The 24,363-nt window shown below is 43.4% G+C and overlaps 1 protein-coding gene across 3 annotated transcripts in view; it reads right to left on the bottom strand.

Annotated features, from left to right (window-relative positions):
• Window positions 1–24,362, bottom strand: part of FAXDC2 (fatty acid hydroxylase domain containing 2) — a 42,993-nt gene extending 18,631 nt beyond the window's left edge. Inside the window, exons 1-5 of one of the 3 annotated variants that reach the window (XM_044777754.2) lie at window positions 23,989–24,362; window positions 17,864–18,720; window positions 6,411–6,455; window positions 3,212–3,303; window positions 2,107–2,210 (exon numbers count right to left, since the gene is read on the bottom strand). In XM_044777754.2, the coding sequence (XP_044633689.1) occupies window positions 2,107–2,210; window positions 3,212–3,303; window positions 6,411–6,455 (241 nt within the window). In that variant the 5' untranslated portion in view covers window positions 17,864–18,720; window positions 23,989–24,362. Of the gene's footprint in view, window positions 1–2,106; window positions 2,211–3,211; window positions 3,304–6,410; window positions 6,456–17,863; window positions 18,721–23,988 lie in introns of those variants that run through there. The other 2 variants (XM_070517171.1, XM_044777757.2) reach the window with 2 other exon arrangements.
• Between the last annotated feature and the right edge of the window lies 1 nt (window position 24,363).

The following is a 24,363-nucleotide window of genomic DNA, read 5'->3' as shown; positions in this document are numbered from 1 at the left end:
GTCATTCCAGGTATTTCTGATCTCCTGCTGTGAACAAACAAGCACTTTCTCCACCCCACTGGCAGTTATTCAAGTGACATTACAATGTTACCTAACTCTTGTACTATTAACTTTATTTGTCCATGTTTTGCCTCCTGCTCTAAATTCGGTATCCCAAGGGGCCAGGATGTTTTACTTAACTCTGTATCTCTGTATCCCTAATCCAGTATCCTTCTTGTTCCATCAACCACAGTGCCTTGTGACAACTGATACCTGAAAAATACTTGGCCAGCACTGTGGGGAAATATGATCGGCACAAACATCCTAGAGGGCAATTTGGCAGTATCTGAAGTGAAAAGAGAGAGAGAGATGGAGAGATAGACAGAGACAAAGAGACAAAGACAGAAAGAGAGACAGAGACAGAAAGAGAGAGAAAGAGAAAATGTCCATCACAGCATTAAAAAAAATCACAGTAGAACATTTAAGCAGCCTAAATGTCCATTAGTAGGAAATGGACCAAATAGATTAGAGTATTTCCATACAATGTAACAGAATGAGCAGCTTAAAATAATAAGTAAATCTATGTTAACTGACATGAAAGATGTCTATAATCCATTCAATGAAAAAAATAGTCTTATAAGTTCAACCATATATCCAATATATAAGAGATTTATACTAATACCTTAGTGGTTATTCCTTGGATATGGGATTCTTTATGCTTATTTGAATTGTCTGATTTTTATTTTTTTAATTTTTAAAAATTTTTTTTTCCTGCTTTTTCTCCCCAAATCCCCCCAGTACCTAGTTGCATATTTTAGTTGTGGGTCCTTCTAGTTGTGGCATGTGGGACGCTGCCTCAGCGTGGCCTGATGAGCGGTGCCATGTCCGCACCCAGAATTCGAACCCGTGAAACCCTGGGCCACTGAAGCGGAGTGCGCGAACTCAACCACTCGGCCACAGGGCCAGCCCCTGATTTTTATTTTTAACAATAAGCATGTATTTACTTTTATTCTCAGAAATAACAAACTTTTTTATTTTGGAAAAAAAAAATTAGGCTGGTAGTTGCATAGTGGGCCGTCCATCAAGGTGGCTGCTTACTTGGAAATCCAAGGACTCCTTGAAGAATACAGAAAGAAAACCACAGCAAGAGATGATCTTGAACTTTCCTCCAGCACTAACATTTAAAATTGCAAATATTTTATCTCTCTGGTATTTGTTTATCCCTCAGGTTATAGGTTAGTTTTCCTACCACTGTAACATATATAAATACATAAATATATGAAATGTTTTCCCACCCTTTTGTCCATATACGTTTGCCATCTGCATTGTTCTTTTCAGTGACTGCTTAAGATTCCATTGAACCTGTCATATGTAATGTTCAGCCCATTTTCAGAGTTCTCCTAGCTGAAAACAATCAGCAGGGACATTTTATTTGTACTTTTGCTTTGTGACAACTGACACTTTTTTATCTCCCCTTCTACACTGTGACATAGTTTTTTAATGAGGTAAACAAACACTTTACCTTAAATATCTCTTATGCTCCATACAACTTTGGCACAGAGTAACATTAATAAATGTTATTTGAGTGAATGAATGGATGAGGACTTTCACTATGGTGGGTCATGCTGTCATAAATATCTATATTGAAATGGCTTTTTTCTTCCACTCTGTTTCCGCAGGCTTGCTTCGAGCCATTCACACTATCAGTAAATATTTACTGAGCAACAGCTTGCTCTCTGGCCCCGGGAGCTAGATTGCACCAGGTGCAAGGACACAGCCTCACACGAGATAGAGCAGCTCTCTGTGCGTGTGAACATGACATCTATAAGCAGGATTATTGCTCTACATATGCATTTGTTTTCAAACAAATGATTTCTTTTTTCATTTTTAAATTTTTTTGGGGGGGTGTCAACTTCTCGAATTGTTTTCTTAGATATCCTTAGACATTCCTTCCAGTTTGCCCACAAGTTTAACACTCTTTGGGGTTACCACCGTCTTAAACTTTACGTCCTCATTCCTTGGAATAACAAGCTGAGAAGTCCCCAAGTAGAGAACTAAACAACAGGAAAAGAATGAATCTATAACCAACTAGCCAAACTCTCAGTGCGGGTGGTCCTGGAACCTCACCTATAATGTAGAGGATCCACTCCTTTCCTTCAAATGTAGACAGCAGCCTCTCCCACTGGGCTTGCCAAAAGTAGCCAGAAGCACCCCAAAATCTCTGAAGATGCCTTGGAAGAAAAATCATTCAGGTTTCTGGGTTAAGACTGGTGGGCGGACAGCTCCTTAATTCCATGTTCTGCTCTGAGACCACCATTACATTGCCCCCCGACCACCATACACTGCTCCCAGACCACCATACACTGCTCCCAGACCATCATACACTGCTCCCAGACCACCACCACACTGCTCCCAGACCACCATACACTGCTCCCAGACCACCACCACACTGCTCCCAGACCATCATACACTGCTCCCAGACCACCACCACACTGCTCCCAGACCACCATACACTGCTCCCAGACCACCACCACACTGCTCCCAGACCACCACCACACTGCTCCCAGACCACCACCACACTGCTCCCAGATCACCATACACTGCTCCCAGACCACCACCACACTGCTCCCAGACCACCACCACACTGCTCCCAGATCACCATACACTGCTCCCAGACCACCACCACACTGCTCCCAGACCACCACCACACTGCTCCCAGACCACCACCACACTGCTCCCAGACTACTACCACACTGCTCCCAGACCACCATACACTGCTCCCAGACCACCACCACACTGCTCCCAGACCACCACCACACTGCTCCCAGATCACCACCACACTGCTCCCAGATCACCACCACACTGCTCCCAGATCACCATACACTGCTCCCAGACCACCATACACTGCTTGCTCCCAGACCACCACCACACTGCTCCCAGACCACCACCACACTGCTCCCAGATCACCACCACACTGCTCCCAGATCACCACCACACTGCTCCCAGACCACCATACACTGCTCCCAGACCACCATACACTGCTCCCAGACCACCACCACACTGCTCCCAGACCACCATACACTGCTCCCAGACCACCACCACACTGCTCCCAGACCACCACCACACTGCTCCCAGATCACCACCACACTGCTCCCAGATCACCACCGCACTGCTCCCAGACCACCATACACTGTTCCCAGGTCCTGAATTAAAGTTGGCTGAGCAGACTCACCATGTGACTGAATTCCAGAAGGCCACAAGCAAGAGAAGGCCAGAGCCCAGGATGAAAGCTGTCCTCCTCATGGAGCCCCAGATGTGTCCCTCCTAGGGGAGGACAAGAAAGTGTCAGGCCCCAGCTAGCCTCCTGCCTTCATATGCTGCTCACTGCTGAGGACTGACAGGAGTGACACCGGCACGGCACTCTGCTGACCTTTTCCCAGCTTCTATGGGAGGCTCTTTGTCAAGAACTTTCCATCTGCATATGGGTGTGTTTATGAAAATTAGAGCTCAAGGTTGAGGGAGGGAAGAGAACAAACCAGACTCCAGAGAAACTAGCAGGCAATTTCATCACTTTGAGGCCAGGTGAGCCCTCCAGCAGTCATGGTGATGAGGATTTTTAGGCTGCTTAATTTTAAAGCGGTTTATGATGAGGACTTTTAGGCTGGTTACTTTTAAAACTACAGATGAGAAGTAGGCTCCAAGGAGTGGAATTTGCTTCCTTGTCCCTTTGTTGGGAAAGATTTACATTTCTAAGGGAAACCGCTATCTGTAAAGATGCCTCCCTCTCTGTGCCAGGAAGAAGGGGGACGGCCTTATCTCTAGAAACTCGGCCTTATCTCTAGAAACTCTTAATGCCAGAGGCAAGAACTTAAGTTGGTTGCTGTCTGGCAATCTCATGTAACTGATTTAGGGTGGTGGCTTCTAACCTTTCTAACCTTTACTTAATCCGATTTGATTCTTGTCTAAAAGTCATGGGATCACCCAACGACCAGACCCCACCTGCACTGATACCATTTTAACTTTTTTCATGTTCTTTCCTTTGTCTTCGTAAAGAGATGACTCACATACCTATGCCTTAAATTTAGCCCTAACCCTCAACTCGGGGAAGCAGCAGGAGCTCTGCCTGCCCATGGGTCCTGTCCCCATGCTATTCCACACTATTCTCTAAATAAAAGAGCACTACTGCCAGATCTTGAGAGCTCAAGAAATCTTTCTTTTGACTCCTCAGCTCACCGACCCCGCATCAATGGGATTACATCACCAGTGACACCCATTATCTACACCCTGAAATCACCTGAGAGCTTTGAAAAATCCTGATGCCCAGGCCCCTCCCTGACCCCAGCACATAAGATCCTCTGAGGTGGGCCTGGGTCTCCATATTTTGTAAAGTTCCCCAGCTAATTCCAGTGGGCAGGCAAGCTGAGACGGCCATCACAGAAGGATCTGCAGAACCCTTGATGAGGCTGTAGGAACGTCATTGTGTTCGTGGGCCTGGCCCGTTTTACCATCCCCATCACCCTCTTGCCCTTGAAGGAAAGAGTGAATGAACACACATTCTGACTTTCAATAATTCTTCTGCCTTCCAGGGAGATTAGTCTGGGCTGCGAGCTGCACAGGACGTTGAGTGGTTCTAGGGTCAAAGAACAGACTGTTACCAAAACCAAAGGGGGTTCCCTCCTGGCGAGTCAAATCAGACTCTCCACCACAAGTAGTCGTCTCACAAAGTCAAGTATATTCGCGACAAATAGGAGACCATGAGGCATCATTTCCAAAGTCATGGTGTCCCCGAACAAAGGCAAGCTGGGACTTTTATTTCAGGTGGGGAATGAAGATTCAAAAGGGAGAGGTGGGTATTCGCTTGCGCAGGCTCAGCTGGAAAACATGCTTCCAAATACACTGCAGGTTATGGTAATAAGGCCTAAGCGCCTCCTGCAGAGAGCTTAGCATAAGAAATAAGGCAAAGGTCACAGGCGTAGCTCTTGTGGTAAGGCTTGGTCTGGTTCAGGGTTGTTGGTGACTGCATCTCCTTAACATAACAAAAGGAAAAAGAACAACTTGGAAAAACAACTAAAATACCCAAACCCACCCTTGAGATCCTCCAGGTAGCAGTTGGTGACAAGGTCACTGGCAATCACTGGGAGGTCCTTATATGTGAGCCTCCAAAAGCCTAAAGCAGAGATTATTGCAAGCTTGATGGTCAAAAAAGAAGGTCCCAGGTTTGGAGAAGGAAAACCCTGGCTGCCAGGTGTGTCACCAATTTCTACTGTACCACGGACAGGAATTACAAACGTCCCTTACGTTCTGTTTCTAAGCCCAGATAGAGTCTGCTCATGTTCTTTCATAGGAAAGAACTGGAGATGGTGGTCCTTACAGGTGTGTGCTGGGGCTAACCTGCAGTTAGTGACTCCGGCCCTGTAGGGGGTAGAGGGGTGGGTGTTGTGGGGGAGGCTGATCTAGTAGGATGCTACATTTTAATCCAGACCTTTGGGATCTGAAGGAGCAGATTGTTTTAATTGATCAATTCAGAGCAACCTGAATCTGCAATGAATCATTTCTTCTCAGCTTATCCCGTCCTGTCCCACTTTTGATCAAAAGACCAAAAAGAAATGTCATTTTCCACAGTCAGTGAAAAGTTTTTGAAGGGCTAGCGCTCGCTGGGGTCCTGAGCTCTGGAAATGAGCTCCTCTCTCTCTCTCCCTCTCTCTCTCTCTCTCTCTCTGAGGGCTGAATCGGCAGGACCAGACGAACTTGTTCTCCTACACAGGCCACTCAAAGGCCACCCCCAAGTTTTCCAGACAGGTTATTTTAGGCTATTCCAATTATTCCTTTTTTAGGATTAAGAAGACCCTCTTCAGGAAATTTTCCAGACTCACTAGTAATTTTTCATTTCAATTTAATCAAATCAGGCTAAGTCAATTTAAAACCTCAATTTTATGTGTAGGATTAGATATTTTTTCAGGGATTATCATGTTTTCTCTCTCTCCAGCAGCCCAAGTGAAGAGAATATAGACAGGACAAAGGGCTCTGTGCAGTGCAGGAGCAGGCAGCGCAGAAGTTAGCTGGGGCCAAGAGCTGGTTCCCAGCCCCAATTTCCAGCCCTCAGTAGGCCTCTCTCTCTTCCCCAGAGCAGTTATAGGAAGGGGTGGTTCCAGAGGCCCGAGGCATGGGGCATTCTAAGGCCCAAGAGACGATGGTAAAACAGCTACTGGGCTTTTCAACTACCCTTATGCAGGCGTGCTCCCTCTGTAGGCAGAGTGGCTTTGGTTACAAGGCATATTGGAGTCAAGTGGTCTCTGCTCAGCTATTAAAATGAGCACATCACCAGTGTGTCAGCTGCCCCTAAGCCTTGGTCCCCCAGCAGGTGCAGATATGGAAAGAATGACTGGCTGCATTCTCACCAATTTGGTGGGTGGGTGGGTGCTGGTGTTTACCTGCTTTTGCTTCTCATGTAGCATACTTCCAGCTTTTCCCTTCATCTGGAATAAGAAAACACAGGTGAGTCTGGATTGCATTTTCACATGCAACCAAGGAAATAGGGAATGGAGAAAGTCAAGGTGAATGGCTAGCAGTGATTTTTAATGCCGGCTACTCATTAAAATCACCTGGGGAGTTAAAAAAATACCACCTCTGTCTGGGTCCCACCTCCAGAGATTGAATTGGTCTGGGCATCTGTAATATGAAACCGGAGGTTGGCAATGGGACCTTGTCTGCCTGGAATTGGCTATCTAGGAGATGGGCTGTGGCGAATCCTTCTTTTGAATAGCCTCACTCTCTGCTTCAGTATGACCCTGTCTCATTCAGAAGAAATGTGCCCTCTGAGCCCACATCACCCTAAATGCCGATGGCCTAGGGCCCCGAGGAGCTACGGCTGCAGCCAAGACTCGGCCCCTGACTTTCTGGGACAGCTTCCTTAACCTCTGTGGAGTCAGAGTCGGGTTACCACACATGGGCTGGATTTGTCTTCCTGACTGAAATTGAAGCATTATGCAAACTGTCCAACGTGATTCAACCAATACGTGTAGTTATACAGAGAAATCATCAAGACAGTGGGCTTTGGAAACTGACACCTTTGGCACGATCATATCTGCATTATGACTCTTACTTACTAGTTTTGTGACCTTGGTCAAATTGTCCTCTCTGAGCCTGTTTCCTCAGCTGTAAAATGGGACTAACAATAGTGTCTCCCACTCTTGCGACCTCCGCTGGGAGGTGGTAAGTGCCACAAGGACAGGCTGTGTATCTTTCCCTGAGCCTTCACACAGTAGGTGCTTCGCATATGTGCAGAGGATGAATCAAGCAGAGGACTCGGTTTGTTGAGCCAGTGTTTCCTCAGATGTGCCTCAGGAATCCTTACATCAGGGTCACCTCAGGGTTTGCTGACACCCAGATATCCAGGCTACACTCCAAATCAGCATCTCTGAGTGTGGAGCCTAGGAAACTGCATTTTAGACTCATTGCTGAGGTGGTTCTGAGGGACTTTACTGCCAACCCAGGCTACATATGCTCTGTGTTATGAGTCGGTAACGGTGACAGTAGGAGAGTGAGATGGAAACTGGCAATCATCTGAGGTATAGGAGGCAGAGCCTGGCTCTAGAAAATATCCTTCTAACCCACTCCCAACTCCCATCCCGTCTTCTTGGCAGAAAATGGAAACTGGAAGATTGAATTGCTTCGGGATAGCACTTCCCTAAGTCTCTGAAACTGGAAGAGATTGCGCCGACACAATGAAATTCACCTCACCTAATTTAATCAGCCAAGCGTGGTTTGTTGGGGACCTACTCTGTGCAAGGCCCTTGGGACTTGGGTAGATGCTGTGGGGCACACAGGGAAGTATACAACCAGGCCACTGCCCTCAGATTGCTTATAGTCCAGTGGGGACAAAACCTAGCAATATAGGATGGTAGAAGAAGCCCAGTGACTGGGAAGGGAATGGCTAGGAGAGGCTTCAGGGTGGGGACAGAGAGGAACTGGGCTTGGAATTGGGGTTAGCATTTAAGGTAGCATATGCCTATTAAAGTCCAGAACAAGAGAATTATGTTCACTATCACCACATTAAATGGGGTGTTCGTCAATGCAATTAGACGAGAGAAAATGGGCAGAGGTAAAGAATTGGGAAGGAAGACATCAAATTATCACTATTTTTAGATAATATGATGGTATACCTGGAAAAGACAGTCAATTGCAAAACTATCACAAACAATAATAGAATTGAATAAGTTAGTAGGATATAAAATTAAGGTTCAGAAATCAATAGCCTTCATATATACATATAAACAACTAGTTGGAAGAAATGATGGATGAGGCAACAACAAAAAAGATAAAATACCTAGTAACTTTAATAAGAAACGTAGAAAATCTAGATGAGGAAATTTTAAAATACTCCTGAAGGGCAACGCAAGTGGACTTGAAGAAATGGGAAGACCCAGCATGTGGCTGGGTGGGAGACCCAGCATTATAAAAGCAAGAGTTCCCCCTAAATTAATTTTTTTTTTTTTTTAAGATTGGCACCTGAGCTAACAACTGTTGCCAATCTTTTTTTTTTTTTCTTTTCTGCTTTATCTTCCCATACCCACCCCTGAACATAGTTGTATACTTTTAGTTGCAGGTCCTTCTAGCTGTAAATTAATTTTTAAAATCAAACTTATCTCAGTACAAATGCCAACAGCTTTGTTTGTTTGTTATTGTTGTTCCTGGAATCAGATGAACAGATTCTAAAATTTATATGGAGAAATAAGCAAGAATAGCCAGGAAAACACCAGAAAGGAAGAGTAGCAGAGGGGAGGGGCAAGAGATATGTGGTCCAGGGGCCGGCCTAGTGGCGCAGCGGTTAAGTTCGCGCATTCCACTTTAGCGGCCCAGGGTTTGCTCGTTCGGATCCTGGGCATGGACCTATGCACCGCTTATCAAGCCATGCTGTGGCAGGCGTCCCACATATAAAGTAGAGGAAGATGGGCATGGATGTTAGCTCAGCGCCAGCCTTCCTCAGCAAAAAGAGGAGGATTGGCAGCAGGTGTTAGCACAGGGCTAATCTTCCTCAAAAAAAAAAAAAAAATAGAGATATGAGGTCCAGCAACTACAAAAATATGTTATGAAGCTTTTTAAAAACTTATTTATTATTTCTCCGTTTCTTCAATTTACTAAAGAGTTGTTGCTGTAAGATAAAAGAATGATTTAACCAGGACTTAAAGAGTAGTTCTAAGTTGAATTGGTTCAATTTTGTATTCTTTGTTATTATTTGTTGGTTGGTTTAAAAACAAGGACCAAGATTTTTCTGAAACCAGTCAACAGTTCTGTGGGAGAAGTAAATGGATATGAATGCCATGCAATAACCTCCTTTTAAAATTTACAGCCTAACAAGAATTGTCTAGAAGGAGAATCGTTAGGAATGTGTGTGAGATCTCTATTTGAAAGGATGACAGGATAAATCATTCTGGGAGTCTTAATAACGGGAATACTTAAAAAATGGAGAAAATAAGATTTGCTCATTTTTATTTTCTAATGTGATGTTGCAGAATTTTCCTAGTTATATAAAAAGAAAATGATCAAACAAAAAGGATATTGTTTAAGGAACCCAAACAGTAGTCATTAGACTACTAGAAAAAATTCCAATGTTAAAAGGTGATGAACACTGATTAAAAACCAATTGCATCTCTACTTAGATAGCAAAATAAATAAACAAAAAACAGACAAAAATGGCATTGTCCATTACTTATGCCAAATGAGATGTTTTGGGCCATATGAACATAATAAGTGTGCTTTTCCCTGCTTTTATTTTTACGCACCACAAGTCAATGCATACAGAGATAAACTACTTTGAATCGAAAAATAAAAACCTTAATTCTAAGTAGATTACATAGTACTTTGGTACTAGATTTTTGATCTAAGTTTTAAGGATTTGTAAGTTTCATTTACAACAAGCTAATTCTAGTACTGTCAAAGACACTTACAAAAATATGTCCCCCACACTTATGCACAGACTGTACAGGACTATAAAATCTGGTAATCTGGACTTTAAAATTGTACTTGTTCTTATTCTTTCTTTTTAAAAGTATTTTTATTGATGTATAATTTGCATACCATACAATTTGCCCATTTAAAGTCTACATTTTTATGGCATTTAGTATATTCACAGAGTTGTGCATTCATCACCACAATTGATTTTAGAATATTTTCAACAGCCCAAAGAGAAAGCCTGCATCCCATAGCCATCAATGTCCGGTGCCTCTACTCTCCCCCTTCTACTCTAGTCCTAGGCAACCATTAATCCACTTTCTATTTCTATGGAATTTCCCATTCTGGACATTTCGTATAAATCGAATCATACAACATGGGGTCCTTTGTGACTGGCTTCTTTCACTTAGCATAATGTTTTCGACGTTTGTTCATTTTGTAGCATGTATCTATACTTCAGTCTTTTTTATTGCCAAATAACATACCATTATATGGACATATCATATTTTGTTTATCCATTCTTCCATTGACGGACATTTGAGGCATTGCCACTTTATGGCTATTATGAATAATGTATGAACATTCATGCACAAGTTTTTGCGTGGACATATGTTTTTATTTATCTTGGATAAGGAGTGAAATTGCTGGCTCCTAGAGTAACTCTATTTAACCTTTTGCCAAACTGTTTTCTTTTTCTTTTTTTTTAAAGATTGGCACCTAGGCTAACAACTGTTGCCAATCTTCTTTTTTTTTTCTTTTTAAGGATTGGCACCTGGGCTAATAACTGTTGCCAACCTTTTTTTTTTTTCTGCTTTATTTCCCAAACCCCGCCCCGGCCCCGTACATAGTTGTATATCTTAGTTGCAGGTCATTCTAGTTGTGGGATGTGGGACGCCGCCTCAACGTGGCCTGACAAGCGGTGCCATGTCCGCGCCCGGGATCCGAACCCTGGGCCGCCGCAGCGGAGCGCGCGAACTTAACCACTTGGCCACGGAGCCGGCCCCTGCCAAACTGTTTTCTATGTGGTTGCGCCATTTACATCCCCAACAACAATGTATGAGGGTTCCAATTTCTCTACATCCTCACCAACACTTATTACTGTCCCTACTGAACGGTGTCATAATCTGGCTGATGAGGAACACTATAAGTCACCTGGTCCTGCCATGTGACAAGGATGAAGAAACCTAGACAAAGGGGGCCAGGTGACCCCCCCGGAGTTTACAGATGGCAGCACCAGAATCAGGGCCCAGCTTCCAAAATCTGTAAGGATATTTTATTTTTTGTCTATGATTGTACTTGGTTTTATTATTCTGGATGCATGTTTACCAGCTATGACCTTAGGAAATACTGCTTCCCTTTGATCCATGTTTCTTATAGATTACTTAGGCTGGAGAAAGGAAGAGAGAATGGTGACCTAGAAAGTGCCTTCAAGGGTTTGAGGAGTTGGGACATTAGAAGGAGGTGTTAGCAAGCGGCTCACCATCCCCGCTGTGAACTACAGTACAGCAGAAGGTACGCAGTCAGCTCAGAGGAAAAGCTTCTCAGGGAGAAATACTGGGACATTTGATACCCAGCCAGGGCAATAGCATCTGATTTAGGAAAAGGCACCAGAATGTTTGGTGCGCTGTCAGCCTAACCCCCACCTGGAGGCAGGGGAATGGATTTCAGCCACTCTGTAGCCCTGTGATCTGATCCTTTGCCAGGACTGCTTCCTCCTCCAGCTCCCTCTATTGCCTGGCCACCAGCAGGGGAACCTGTTGTGGCTTGTAGCTGTGGGGTTCTACCTCACTGTGAGTTCTCATGAAAACCTAGGAAAGAAGTAACAGAGGGGAGCTGTAAGCATTACTCCTTATTCTGATACAGGATGGCAGCAGGGTCCCTTTGCTTACTGGAGTCTTAGGGGGCCTCCACAGTCACATTCTGTACCATCTGAGGCTTCCAGAAAAAGAGTTGAGTGAATACTTCAGGACGGGAAGTCTCAGTCCAACCTCTGGCAAACACCCTGCCCCACATCCAGGACAGCAAATGTTACTTAATAATCTGAGCTTATAAGGATTACAAAGAGTTCTCTTTTAAATAATGATTTTCTCCACCTGCATCGTCCTGAGCAATTTCTGTTGGTCCTATCTCAGTTCGGCCCACATCCTCAAGATGAATGAGAACTCACCCTCACAAGGTGAAAGATTCTGGCACAAGGCAGAGTCATTCTCGATCCTGCAGTTTGCCTGCTGCCGGGAGACCCCCAAAGCCCAGATCATTATGAGAAAGGCAGTGGTGCTAGGTATCTTTGGGGCTAGGTCTATCAAGTGTCTCAATGACAAGGAACCGAAAGTCAAAGAAAACACCTCAAGTTGGGAAAGACTTGGAGAATGTGTGCATATCTGAACATGTGCAGACCACTCGCAGAGGGTGGAACCTTCACGTCACCATGGGTTCCCTCCTCAGTGCTTGTTAGGAAGTGTGAGAGGCTCTGTTGACCCTGTTGAGATAACCATTCTGTTTGGGGAGGAAGCTGAGGGGAGTTTTGGTTGGTTTGTTTTTTTAAGCTTCCAGGACTCTTTTTGCCATGTCCTACCATAGGAACTTCACTTACAAATCAAAATCTCAACCTAGGCTTATCATCACCATTCTCTTTGCCAAGAGCTTGTGAAGCTAATGAGATGTGGTCTTTGATTCCTTCCAGGAACATTTATGAAAAACTTACTATGGGCTAGGAGCCCTGGAGATGCAAAGATGAAGGAGAAACTCTCAGTCTAGATACATAAACCCATCATTCCAAAATCCGTATTGAAAGTTCTGGGCTACAGGTCTGGGCCACAGCTAAGAAAATGCTGAGTGGGGCAGGATATACCCAAGAAATCTTTAAAGGAGATCAATGCCTGGGCCTTCTCTCTGCTCTTGGATACATGGTTTTCAACCTCAGAACTGAAACTTGTCCTCCCAGATCTATTTTAGCTGACTCAAGGAACACTGGGTTTTAGTCAGACCATACTTTTAAAAAAAATCAAGATAGATATGAGCATCTGCTTCACGAATATTAAAACTACCATTAAAGATATTTCTTACTCCATTATTTAGTTCTTCAAAAAAAGCAGTGTACTTTTTATGAGGATACAGATGATAAATTCCTATAAGGACATTAGTGCACAGAAGTTTTCCTCCTTGGAAGAAGTGGTATGCTTTCTTGCAGAATGCAAAAAAATTAGACAACCATTTTGGTGTCCTCCTCCCCCCCACCCCTTTTTGCTTTGGCTGCCAGTAAGCTCAGAGTTAAATTTAATGCTCAGTTACACTTCTTGGGATTTTTTTCTTCTATTATATAATTCTGTATATAAAAAATGATGTGTACGAGGATGTTCATTGTGATATTGTCTTTAATGGCTAAAGTATGGAAACAACTTAAATTTCATCAATAGAGGATTGGTTTAATAAATTATAGTACATCCACTAATGAAACATTCTGCAGGCATTATAGGAATAAGGCAGCTTTGTGTGTACTCTCCAGAAAGAGTAAGTGAAAAAACAATGTGTGGAACATATGCAAGTGTGCGTGTGTGTATATGTGTATGAGTGTGTGTGTGCTGCTTATGTATGCATAGAATAATGCATAGAATATTCGGCTATCACTGGAAGGTTAGCTAAGAAACTGGTTAAGATGGTGGCTTCTGGTGAGGTAAACTGGCCGGCTGGGGACCAGGGTAGAAGGGAGGCTATCTTTTTACCATATGTCTTTCTTTTTTTTTTTTGCCTTTTGAATTTTGTACCATGAGTAAATGGTATGTATTCAGAAAATTACAGACACATTAAAAATTTTTTTAATGTATTCAATGCCCATTCATAGGAAACATTTGATTGAAAATTGGTAATTAGCTCTCCCTTTACTCTAATTTGCTTTCCCTTTACTCTAAATCAGATTAATTTCAATTCCTGAAGGGCTTTGAGAAATCTTTGTCTTCCCTGAAATTGTATGCCAGTTTTTCATGTTCATTTTTCAGTGTAGAAAGATCCATAGCCTTCATCAGATTATTAAAGATAACTATGATTAAGAACGAGTGCTCTGCCTTGTCTTTTTTTGTTAATTTTTCATAGTCCAAAAGCAAAGCCATAGCAATAAAGCACCTGGTTCTTTTCTCTACAGGTCATCGCCACCCTCCACACCCATCAAAACAGTACAAAAGGTATTTATTGAGTGCCTGGTTTCTTATCAGTTTTTACTTATTTGTAGCTGTTCTATTGTATATATCCTTTTATTGGAAACTATCTCAAACTCTTCTGAGATGCAGGTTGGGGATAGAGTATAAGTAAACAGAACCAGATATTAAAAGTAAAAACAAAAACTAAACGAGACTACGATGGCTGTGGTTGATGCCAAATGGCAGGGTGCTGACGGCCGCTGTGTCCATGTTATAGAAACTGAGTGTTGCTGAGACTGAGTGATTAGAGGCTGATATGTAATTTTGACCTTGGAACAAGGTCATGTAAACCTGGTCAAAGGGAAAGTGACTGTTTATCTTCCGGTGGTGGGAAAGCCCTTTTGACTGCAGGAGTCACAGAATTTATCTGTTGACATCCGATTTCACTGGAAGCAATGAAGAACTTTCTAACATGCCATTTGTTCTTTTGGCTAGGTCAGTAGGCCCTGATGCTATCTCCCAAGATATTTATCTAGGTAGCTGACTCCTCTAAGCCGCACAAACTATCATTCTGTTGAATATTTTATGCCAAAGCAGCTTGTTTTCTGTGCTTCTCTACCTGCCTGCAGACATGTTTTAGGTTTAAGTGAGCAGAGGGAGTCAGAAAGGCTCCAGAGGAGACCTCAAACATGTGGGCAGATGTGTCCTTACCCAAAGAAGTTCCTGGACATTGTTTGCCAATGGTAGCACTCAAGTTAGAAATTTTGGCAAACAAAATCAACAATTACTAAAAATTTAATATAAGTACTATAATCATTACATTTTTATTGTGCTTCCTCTCTCTGATTTTTCTCTTATCTTTTGAAGGCTCTCATCTAAGAACAGGAAGTTGTCGTAAGCTCATCTATTCTGATGCCCCCATTTTCCATATGAAGAAATGGAGGCACAGAGATATTCAGTATTCAGTTTCAAATTACACAGCAATTTGGTGGCCGAACTTGAATTCAGTGCTTATTTACCAACTGAGTCTGCAAAAAAGTCTAGAATGTGCTTATGCTGATGAATGCAGCGTGGGCATCAGGATTCTAAAGGGACACAAAGGAATGCGATGGGTCTCTATTAGCCATGAATAATGGATTAGATATTGTGTGTGTATGTTTTTTTAATACTAAAGGAAAAATAGAATATTTTTTCTCTAAAATATTAACCATTCTTTTAAAAAACGTTTATTGTGTGCCAGATACAATGCTAGTCACAGAGGATACAAAGATGAATAAGACATGACCTATTTAATAAAGTGATACTATACAACTTTGATTTTCCAAAGGAGAAAGTATGTAGGAAGAGAATATGAAGTAGTATTTATGATGGTAATGCATTTGGGAAAGAAATAAAATGCACTAAAAGTAAATATTCAAGTACAACAATGAATTGATTCTCCCTTAAAGGGAATTTGATATATATTGTGAGATTATCCAAATTAGATACCTGTTAATGTGGTTTTTTTTTTTTCTTTCTTCTTCTCCCCAAAGCCCCCAGTACATAGTTGTATATTCTAGTGGTAGGTCCCTCTGGTTGTGCTATGTGCGATGCCACCTCAGCATGGCCTGATGAGTGGTGCCATGTCCACACCCAGGATCTGAACCAGTGAAACCCTGGGCCAGCTAAGCAGAGCGTGCAAACTTAACCACTCGGCCACAGGGCCGGCCCCAATGTGGTTCTTTTGAAAGCAGATGATTCTGAATGTGCAATGTTTTTATTGCAAAATCCTCAATGTAGGTAAATGGCTACACTGTAGGTAATGAGGCTACATCTGATGTTCATGACCTCATGAATCTGAATACGGGGACAGAAGAATGGGTTGAGGGTGGGAGGAGTAGAGATAGTTTAAGTTTTACTTGTCTACAGCCTGATTCTTTCAGATTTTCTTTCAGATTCCAGGTTCCTGAATGTTCTGCATGGTTGATGAATGTTTTTACAGGTATAGGTATCTTATAGGCATAAGATATATCATCTTTACATGAATGTGCATTGTTTCTTCATAAACATCTTGTGAAATTATTGGAATCATTTACTTTTAGAGGAGATTAAAAAATAACAACAACAAAAACGCTTACGGATCATCTGGTCTCCCCCTTCTGTTTCATAGCTAAGGAGATAAGCCTAGATAGCAGAACTGACTTGTTCCAAACTCACAGGCTTCCCAACACTTTGCCTGGTGCTACGTGTGCTTTTGGAACAGCAGATATTCTACTCCATAAGTGGGCAATGACACAGGGAGAGGGCCACAGACATGAGGACTGGAATCCGGTTACTCCAGCTTCTGCTCTCAAGCAGTCTGTGTTCTTGGAAAAAGCTGAGCAGTCTGTCTCCAGGGCTGCGGAAACTGACCTGAAACGTAATTACACAGCTTAAAGCCTCTGGTAAGAGGGTTTGGAGGAGCTGCTATGACCAAGGTCTGTACGTAAGTGATGCTTTTATTTATTCATTTTTAAATTTTTTATTCTTTTTTTTAAAGATTGGCACCTGAGCTAACAACTGTTGCCAATCTTCTTTTTTTTTTCTACTTTTTCTCCCCAAATCCCCCCAGTACATAGTTGTATATTTTAGTTGTGGGTCCTTCTAGTTGTGACATGTGAGACACCACCTCAGCATGGCCTGATGAGCAGTGCCGTGTCCGCGCCCAGGATCCGAACTGGCAAAATCCTGGGCTGCCGAAGTGGAGCAGTTGAACTTAATCACTTGGCCATGATGCTTTTATTATGGAGGGAAAAAATACTCATTCAAGAAGAGGAAGTGCATGAAGGAAAAGGTTAAACTCTGAGAGTAACATGGCTCTCTCTGGACAGTTTGAGCAATGCTCCCTGCACTGCTTTTGCTGCGGGGCACTTGCATCCTTTAAGAGTTTACTTGCCCTACTTGATTGCATGCCTGTGAGAAGGAGCCTGCCCGTCTCATTTACTAAGATTTGCAGAACCAAACATAAGCCTGGCATGAAGCAGATACTCAGGAAGTATTTGCTGAATAAATGAAAGAAGGGATAAATGAATAAAAAGCATTGTTTTTTGCTCTCAGGATGCGTCCAACATTTGCTATTGAACATTTCAGCTCCTCTCCCTTGCACTAACAACTTTCCTTTCTAACGTCAGAAGGTGATGCTCAGAGCATTTCTGTTTTACCAAATTGAATTGAATCTTTATATCCCAATCAGAAAAATTTAGTTGGAATTGCACATGAAACTGAAGCAACCCACAAGTCTGTATCCTGTCTTGCTTGCCTTAAGCCCCAAAGGGCCTGTGTAAGCACCCTGAAAACCACTGGCTGATGGTTCACCTCCATCCGTACACGCTATATTCTTACCCTTCCATAGGTATCACCAGGCCACCAGCAATTCTAAACCAGAGCCACTGTGGATAAATCTCAGTACATGGCATCAGAACCAGCTCGTAGCCCACCCATTTATCTTAGGACTTTAAGATTGTTGTAATTGGTCCCATTCCTTACAGGTGACCCTGGCAGGTTAGAGAGGAGAAGCATTTTGACCACAGTACCTTCCCAACAGTCTTTTCCAGTTAAATTTTCCTCTTTTGAGTTCTGATTTGGGAGTTTCTCCCTCACATAGTTCGAAGCCAAAACCAGTCCATTTGACAGAATGATCCATTAATTGCCAGAAGAACAAGACTACAGAAGCAGTAGATGGTACAAACACAGGCAGAAGAGGCAGACATTAGCAAGAGACTTGGAGGGGACTCTGCACACTAAGAAAACACCCCAGGACACTGTTGAGAGGCAAATCTCACCTGTACTGTAAGTGGAGAGGACAGAGTGGCGGCAGAAGTAAGAACACCCTTTGCCCTTCTTCACGTGAACTTTGATGTATCCTGACCTTGGCAAACAGCTCTCCTTCCCCTGCAGCTCAGCTCTGCAGTGGGCCGGTTCCCAGCTCCTCCAAGGTCCCAGCCAGCTTCCTCTTCCCCTTCAGCCCCTGCCTCGGTGGCTGCTGTCGCTGTGCTGCTGCCTAATCCTGTTGTTACTCGGGTGGGTCAGGAGGCTGGCCAGCGTGATCGTGTTACAGAGCACCCGACTGGCTCAGTCGGGCACGTGATGAGAGAAAAAGTTTGGGTCTGTGTGGACTGGAGACAAAAACACCCTTCTTGCTGAAAGGCATTTCCTTCAGGCTGAGAGGAAATACGCAGTTCAAGCAGGAGCTTGAAAGAGCACATTTGGCCAAACTCTGGGCTTTTTTTTCTTCTTTTTTAAAACTTCCTTCATCTTCCTCAACTTAAGAAAATGTCACTGCCCCGTAGGAGGTGGGTTCAGTAAGAGACAGGGGAATCAGATAATGTAGAAGGCAGGAGGCAGAAGGCAGGCAGCCCTCGTAGATAAAAAGTTTACAGGGACCAGAGGACCTCATTTTCTCATGTTTTCTTGCTTCTGTTGTTGCTGAGGCAGCCAGGAGTAGAGAGAAGCATCAACTATGACTAGTGAGTCTAGATGCAGGAAAGGTACACTTGTAGAGGTTAAGTTCACACTTTGATTGAAACAGGTGAAATTAGGATACGGGATCCATGACATGAAATGGTGAGCATCTTTGAAAAAGAACTGAGTTTTTGTTTTAGATTTCCAAAAGTTGTTTTTGAATAGGCAACATGTGCATCTGATAGAAAATACAAAAGGGTCACAAGAAAATATGGTGAAAAGCCAGTCCTTTTTCATTCCTCCCCAGTCCCCTACTTCTCCTAAGAGGGAACCCCTGTGACCAGTGTTGTGTGTATCCATCCAGAGCCCATCTATGTTCTTAGAAACAGCGCACCAGATAAGCTTGTTTTGCTTCTTGCTTTTTTCATTTAACACTCACGTGAAGACTGCTCCATATACCTTTAAGAGGTATACCTTTATACCATATACCTTTAAGGGATACGTTCTTTTTAATGTCCGAATGCCGTCTCCTTTTTCAGAGGTGTCATAGTTGATTTGGCCAATAACCGACCATGTCTTAAATCTTTCGCTGCCTAATTCCTTGCACACCGCAAGGGCTCAGTTAAGCTTCACTGCTTGCTCACAACTGCTTTACAATTTGTTCATGTATTTCCTCTCTCTCCTTTTAGAGGTACCAAAATTTTTTCAGTATTCCAGATGTTGATATAATGTGTCTATTCCCTGGCTGACCAAGTCTGTCTTGTGCCCTGATGAAACCTTGCTACCTGACTTCCAAAGCTCACCTTAATCTAGCTCCTCTCATCAAACATTATCCCCCACTACTGCTATTTCCTAACGCTCTAAGCATGTCATGTGTAACCACTTATTGATCACTTAATATGTGCAGAAGCTTTTTTTCTATTTTCTAATATCCCTATGTGCATGTCATTGCTCATACTGATGCTCCCACCCAGAATTTCCTTTCTGGTCCTGTCCACTATTCTGCCTCTGGTTCTTTTCTTTTTTTTTTTTTTTTTAAAGATTTTATTTTTTCCTTTTTCTCCCCAAAGCCCCCCAGTACATAGTTGTATATTCTTTGTTGTGGGTCCTTCTAGTTGTGGCATGTGGGACGCTGCCTCAGCGCGGCTTGATGAGCAGTGTCATGTCCACGCCCAGGATTCGAACCAACGAAACACTGGGCCGCCTGCAGCGGAGCGCGCGAACTTAACCGCTCGGCCACGGGGCCAGCCCCTCTGGTTCTTTTCTTTTTGAACGTTTTCAGCTTATGTGGTCAACACTCCTTACAGTAGCAGGTAATTTTTTCAATAATCATTTCAAATAGGAGATTTCTGTATCTCCATGGCACTAATACCTCTGACTCATAATAGGCCCTCAGTAGGACCAGCATAAATGAGAATCTCTCTCTGGTCCTCCTGGGTTTTCTCTCCATCCTATCTTTGAGGAATTGCTCAGCTTTCTTGTTATTTCAAGGTTGTGTAAGATGGCCCCCTCCTAGCTGATCTTTTTTAAATGCTCTTGAGGAGGACCTGATGTTAGCTCAGGGCTAATCTTCCTCAAAAAAAAAAAATCACAGAAGATTTTGAGATGTGGCTGTAACACCAGAGGTGATGGGTTTGTCGCATGCAAGTACAGGGAGAGGGAGAGATGGTGGGAGAAGAGAGCTTTAGAACTGACCAGAGAGTCCCAAAGGATAAGTTTTACTCTTACCTACATTAATGTGCTTACCTGCTCTCTTTCCATTGGCCTATATTTCTTTCTTTCTTTTTTTTTCTGAGGAAGACTGGCCCTGAGCTAACATCCGTGACCATCTTCCTCTCCTTTTTTTTTTATATGTGGGATGCCTACCAAAGCATGGCTTGCCATGCGGTGCCATGTCTGCACCCAGGATCTGAACCAGCGAACCCCAGGCCGCCGAAGCCGAACGTGTGCACTTAACCACTGTGCCACCGGGCTGGCCCCTCTTTTTTTTCTTTTGAGGAAGATTAGCCCTGAGCTAAAATCCACTGCCAATCCTCCTCTTTTTGCTGAGGAAGATTGGCCCTGATCTAACATGCATGCCCATCTTCCTCTATTTTATATGTGGGATGCCTGCCACAGCATGGCATTATAAGCAGTGCTAGGTCTGCGCCCAGGATCTGAATCGGTGAACCCCAGACCACCAAAGCAGAGCGTGCAAACTTAATCGCTGCACCACTGGGCCATTGGCCTCCATTGGCCTATATTTCTATTTGCCTAGTTCTATATTGGCAAAGATCAACTTTCTTCTCTGTAAAGTACTGAATACTCTGCAGTCTTGAAGAGTTTCACAATAACAATAATTGAAAGGATGTAGTGGCAACTAATTCTCAATTAGAATCACCTAGTAAAATGACCTAAGTTGTTGCCTAATATTTCCATAGACAACATATTTACCATGCCTGGGAGAAGCTAGCTTTCTTTTCTTACCAAATTTAGTGTGACTCCAATAAGAAAATTAATATGTCTCTGCCTTTACTACTTTTACTGTCCATAGACATCAAAGTAATCTTTAAGAACATAAATCAGAGCCAGCCCTGATGGCCTAGTGGTTAAAGTTTGGCGCTCACCACTTCAGTGGCCTGGGTTTGCTTCCCGGTCTTGGAACCACACCATCCGTCTGTCAGTTGCCATGCTGTGGCTTTGGGGAGGGAAAAAAAAAAAGAGGAAGATTGGCAACAGATGTTAGCTCAGGGCGAATCTTTCCCTGCAAAAAATCCCCCAAAACATAAACTGGATCAGGTCATTCCTGTGAGTAAAATCCTCTGGTTTCCTGATGCACTTTGGAGGAGCGCAGTTGTAATGCCTCCCAGACCTCGGCTCATCTGCCTCTGCCTCCTTTTCAGCCTCTTGGTCACCGCAGCTGCCCTGGCCTCCTCTCACTGCCTCGAACATGCAAAACTCATTCCTGAACCTCTGCCTGAGACTGACTGCTCTCAACTCCTCATGGCGCTCTCTCTCTCTTTGGTTGAGTCCTTCCTGCTCTTCTCATCTTTGCCTAAATGCCACCTTCTCAGAGAGGCCTTCTTTGACCCTAAGTAATTTCCTCTATCTTCCCCCAATCCAGTTATGCTCTGTTACTTTACCCTGTTAGTTTCCTTCATGATAACTATCAAAGTTTCCCATTATCTTCTTATTTCTTACTTGAATGTTTGTTTGCTTGCTTTATTGTCAGTCCCTGTCACCAAATGTTAAGCTCCACCAGGCCAGGAATCACGTCTGTTTCATTTACCAGTGCATCCTCCAGTGGCAACATGGGGTCCTGCCCATAGCAAATGGACCATGAAAAAAACTGACTGGATGAACCCCTAATCCCATACTGGCCTGGGAATCAGAAGACTCAAGTCCAGGAGCTGACCCAGTGGCACAGCAGTTAAGTGCGTGCTGCGCTTCAGCGGCCCAGGGATCCCAGGCGTGGACCTACGGATGCTTATCAAGCCATGCTGTGGCAGGCGTCCCACATGAAAAAATAGAGGAAGATGGGCACAGATGTTAGCTCAGGGCCATTATTCCTCAGCAAAAAGAGGAGGATTGGCAGCAGATGTTAGCTCAGGGCTAATCTTCCCCCACCCCTACCCCCCAAAAAAATAAAAGACTCAAATTCTGATCCTATCTCTAGGAGCTGGGTGACCTTAAATTATTTAATTGCTTTCTGTGAAATTAGGGGAATGTATTAGTTAGAACATCTTTATGTTCTCAGCTTTGGAAATTTAAAGGTCTATGATTATTATCAGTAGATTTTGAAATTTTTTACTTTAGTAGACTCTAAAGGAGAAGGAAAATCAAGCGAGATAAGAATAAAATAGATTTGATATCTATTTCTGTATTCTGAAAAAACAAACTCTGATCTCTGATCTTCCCAGAAATCAGAAGATTTTTCAGGTTGCAATCAAAAGATCAAAATACTCAAATGCTTAGTCATGAAACTTGATCTTTGCTTCATATTTAGGGGAAGTTTGATGATCTGTTGATAATTTTTGAGTCAGAAGAAGGTTTTTCTATTGCGTAGGAAAAGCAGGGACAACACACTTCAAAGGCAGGAAGTTAACCACAACTATACCAAAGAAAACAGCCAGCTGGATGCATTCTTCAGCTGAACTTAAATATATAATCTAGGAAAGACAACATTACAAAAAATGACAGGTCTTGGCTAAGCTCGAGGAGGGCCCTTTAACAACGGAATTCATCAGGTGACAAGCATCTAGGTGTGTCAGCACTCTAAGGAATATAAGGGTTTTTGAGACTTGGGCTCAGAGGGTGATTTATAGTGGTACTACATGCCTGGAGGCATTTACCTTCTTGTCCATTTTCAAAATATTCAAAACCCAAATATATATTTTAGATTTTATCTTCCTACATATATTATACTTTAAGAATGCATCCTGTGAGATTTACTTAGAATTGGGAATAACAGAAAGGCTTGGCTGGCCAAAGATATCACTCTGTCTGGCTCTTAAGGAGACTCATTTTACAACCAGGGTTTCTCAATTTTTTTAACCTATACCCTCCCAGTTGAGAAGATATGTTCAAGCCTTACTTTGTATAGTTGGTAGTTCAAAAATAATTGTTCTTTTTTCAAATGTGAAATTATGTTAGTGAATATATTCTTCTCCAACTCTCTTTTCTTTCATTTCAGGCCTCCTTTCCATTGGGAATTGGAGATTTACACAATTGTTCTCATTTTGCAATAGCATAGGTGCAGCATAAAATCTATTGTTTACAACAAACACTCCAATGCCTCCTGAAATACAAGCCACCTGTGTATTTGTTTTACATTTATCTTCAATAACCTGAGAAATGAATACCCAGTTCTGCAGGGAGAGGGAAGGGTGGGTGCGGGGTGTTGAAAGGATGGAGATGGCGTGTTTCCTGTTTGTTTCAGTGCACACCAGGCCCCGTGCTGCAGGAAAAAAAGATTCTAAGAAAGGATTGTGGAGGCTGCTCTTTATGTGACTAGCTCCTGACAGGGTTATCCTCTCCTGAACCTAATTACAAGTGGGTGAAAGGATATTAGAAACGTATAGGATAGAGGGCTGGGGAAGTGTCTCCCGCCTTCTCCATCACAATACTGCTCACCAGAAAGAGGTGAGTCTGCAGCCGAGCTAACAAACATTGAGTATCTCGGGATAACAAACTGAGACAGGCCAGGAACAACTATTTATTGAATACACTTATATATCTTCCTCAGTGCGGGGTGCTTTTTCCATTTATTAACACAACCACCTATGTTACAGATAAAGAGACAGACACTCCTTTGGAGGGGAGAAGAGGAGTGCAGTTCACCTCTAGGGGCTGGGAGTGGGAGTTCATCTCCCTGGACAATAGCTTTTGGGAATCCAGTTTGAAATTGGCGCTGAAGGGCTGCTCTGCATGCAGCCACGGAAATGAAAGAAGGATTTGGGAGAATCCCCTAGGCGGAAATGTTTAGTAGGAAGACCTAGTGACGGGGGTAAATTTGCTATACACTTACCGACAGCCCCCTTCAAGTGAAAGCATCTAGGGCTACGACTAGAGGCATGCTTTGGGCCGTCTGCTCCTTCTCTCAGGGACAGGGTGGGGCTCTTGCAGGAGTGACGGAGGGCGGTCCGGAACTGACAGCCGTGCGCAGGAAGGCCACTCAGTGCTTTGTCTTCTCTCCCACTTTTGGGCAACACGAGGCAGCGCTGCCTCCGAGCCTGGTCTAACGCTGCCAAGGACAGGCGTTGGCAAAGAGCCCTCTTTGCAAACAGGATTCACAGAGAATTAAGGGGCGGGTGGGGGACTCAGGGACCTCCTAGGCTAGGCCTGGGCCCCAGCGCTCTCGCAACGAAAATCTGGCTAGCTGGCTTAGAGTCCGCCGGGTCTG

The sequence above is a fragment of the Equus asinus genome, chromosome 9 (assembly GCF_041296235.1).
Source record: "Equus asinus isolate D_3611 breed Donkey chromosome 9, EquAss-T2T_v2, whole genome shotgun sequence".
NCBI lineage: Eukaryota > Metazoa > Chordata > Mammalia > Perissodactyla > Equidae > Equus > Equus asinus.
This window is presented reverse-complemented; position numbering and strand designations above follow the sequence as displayed.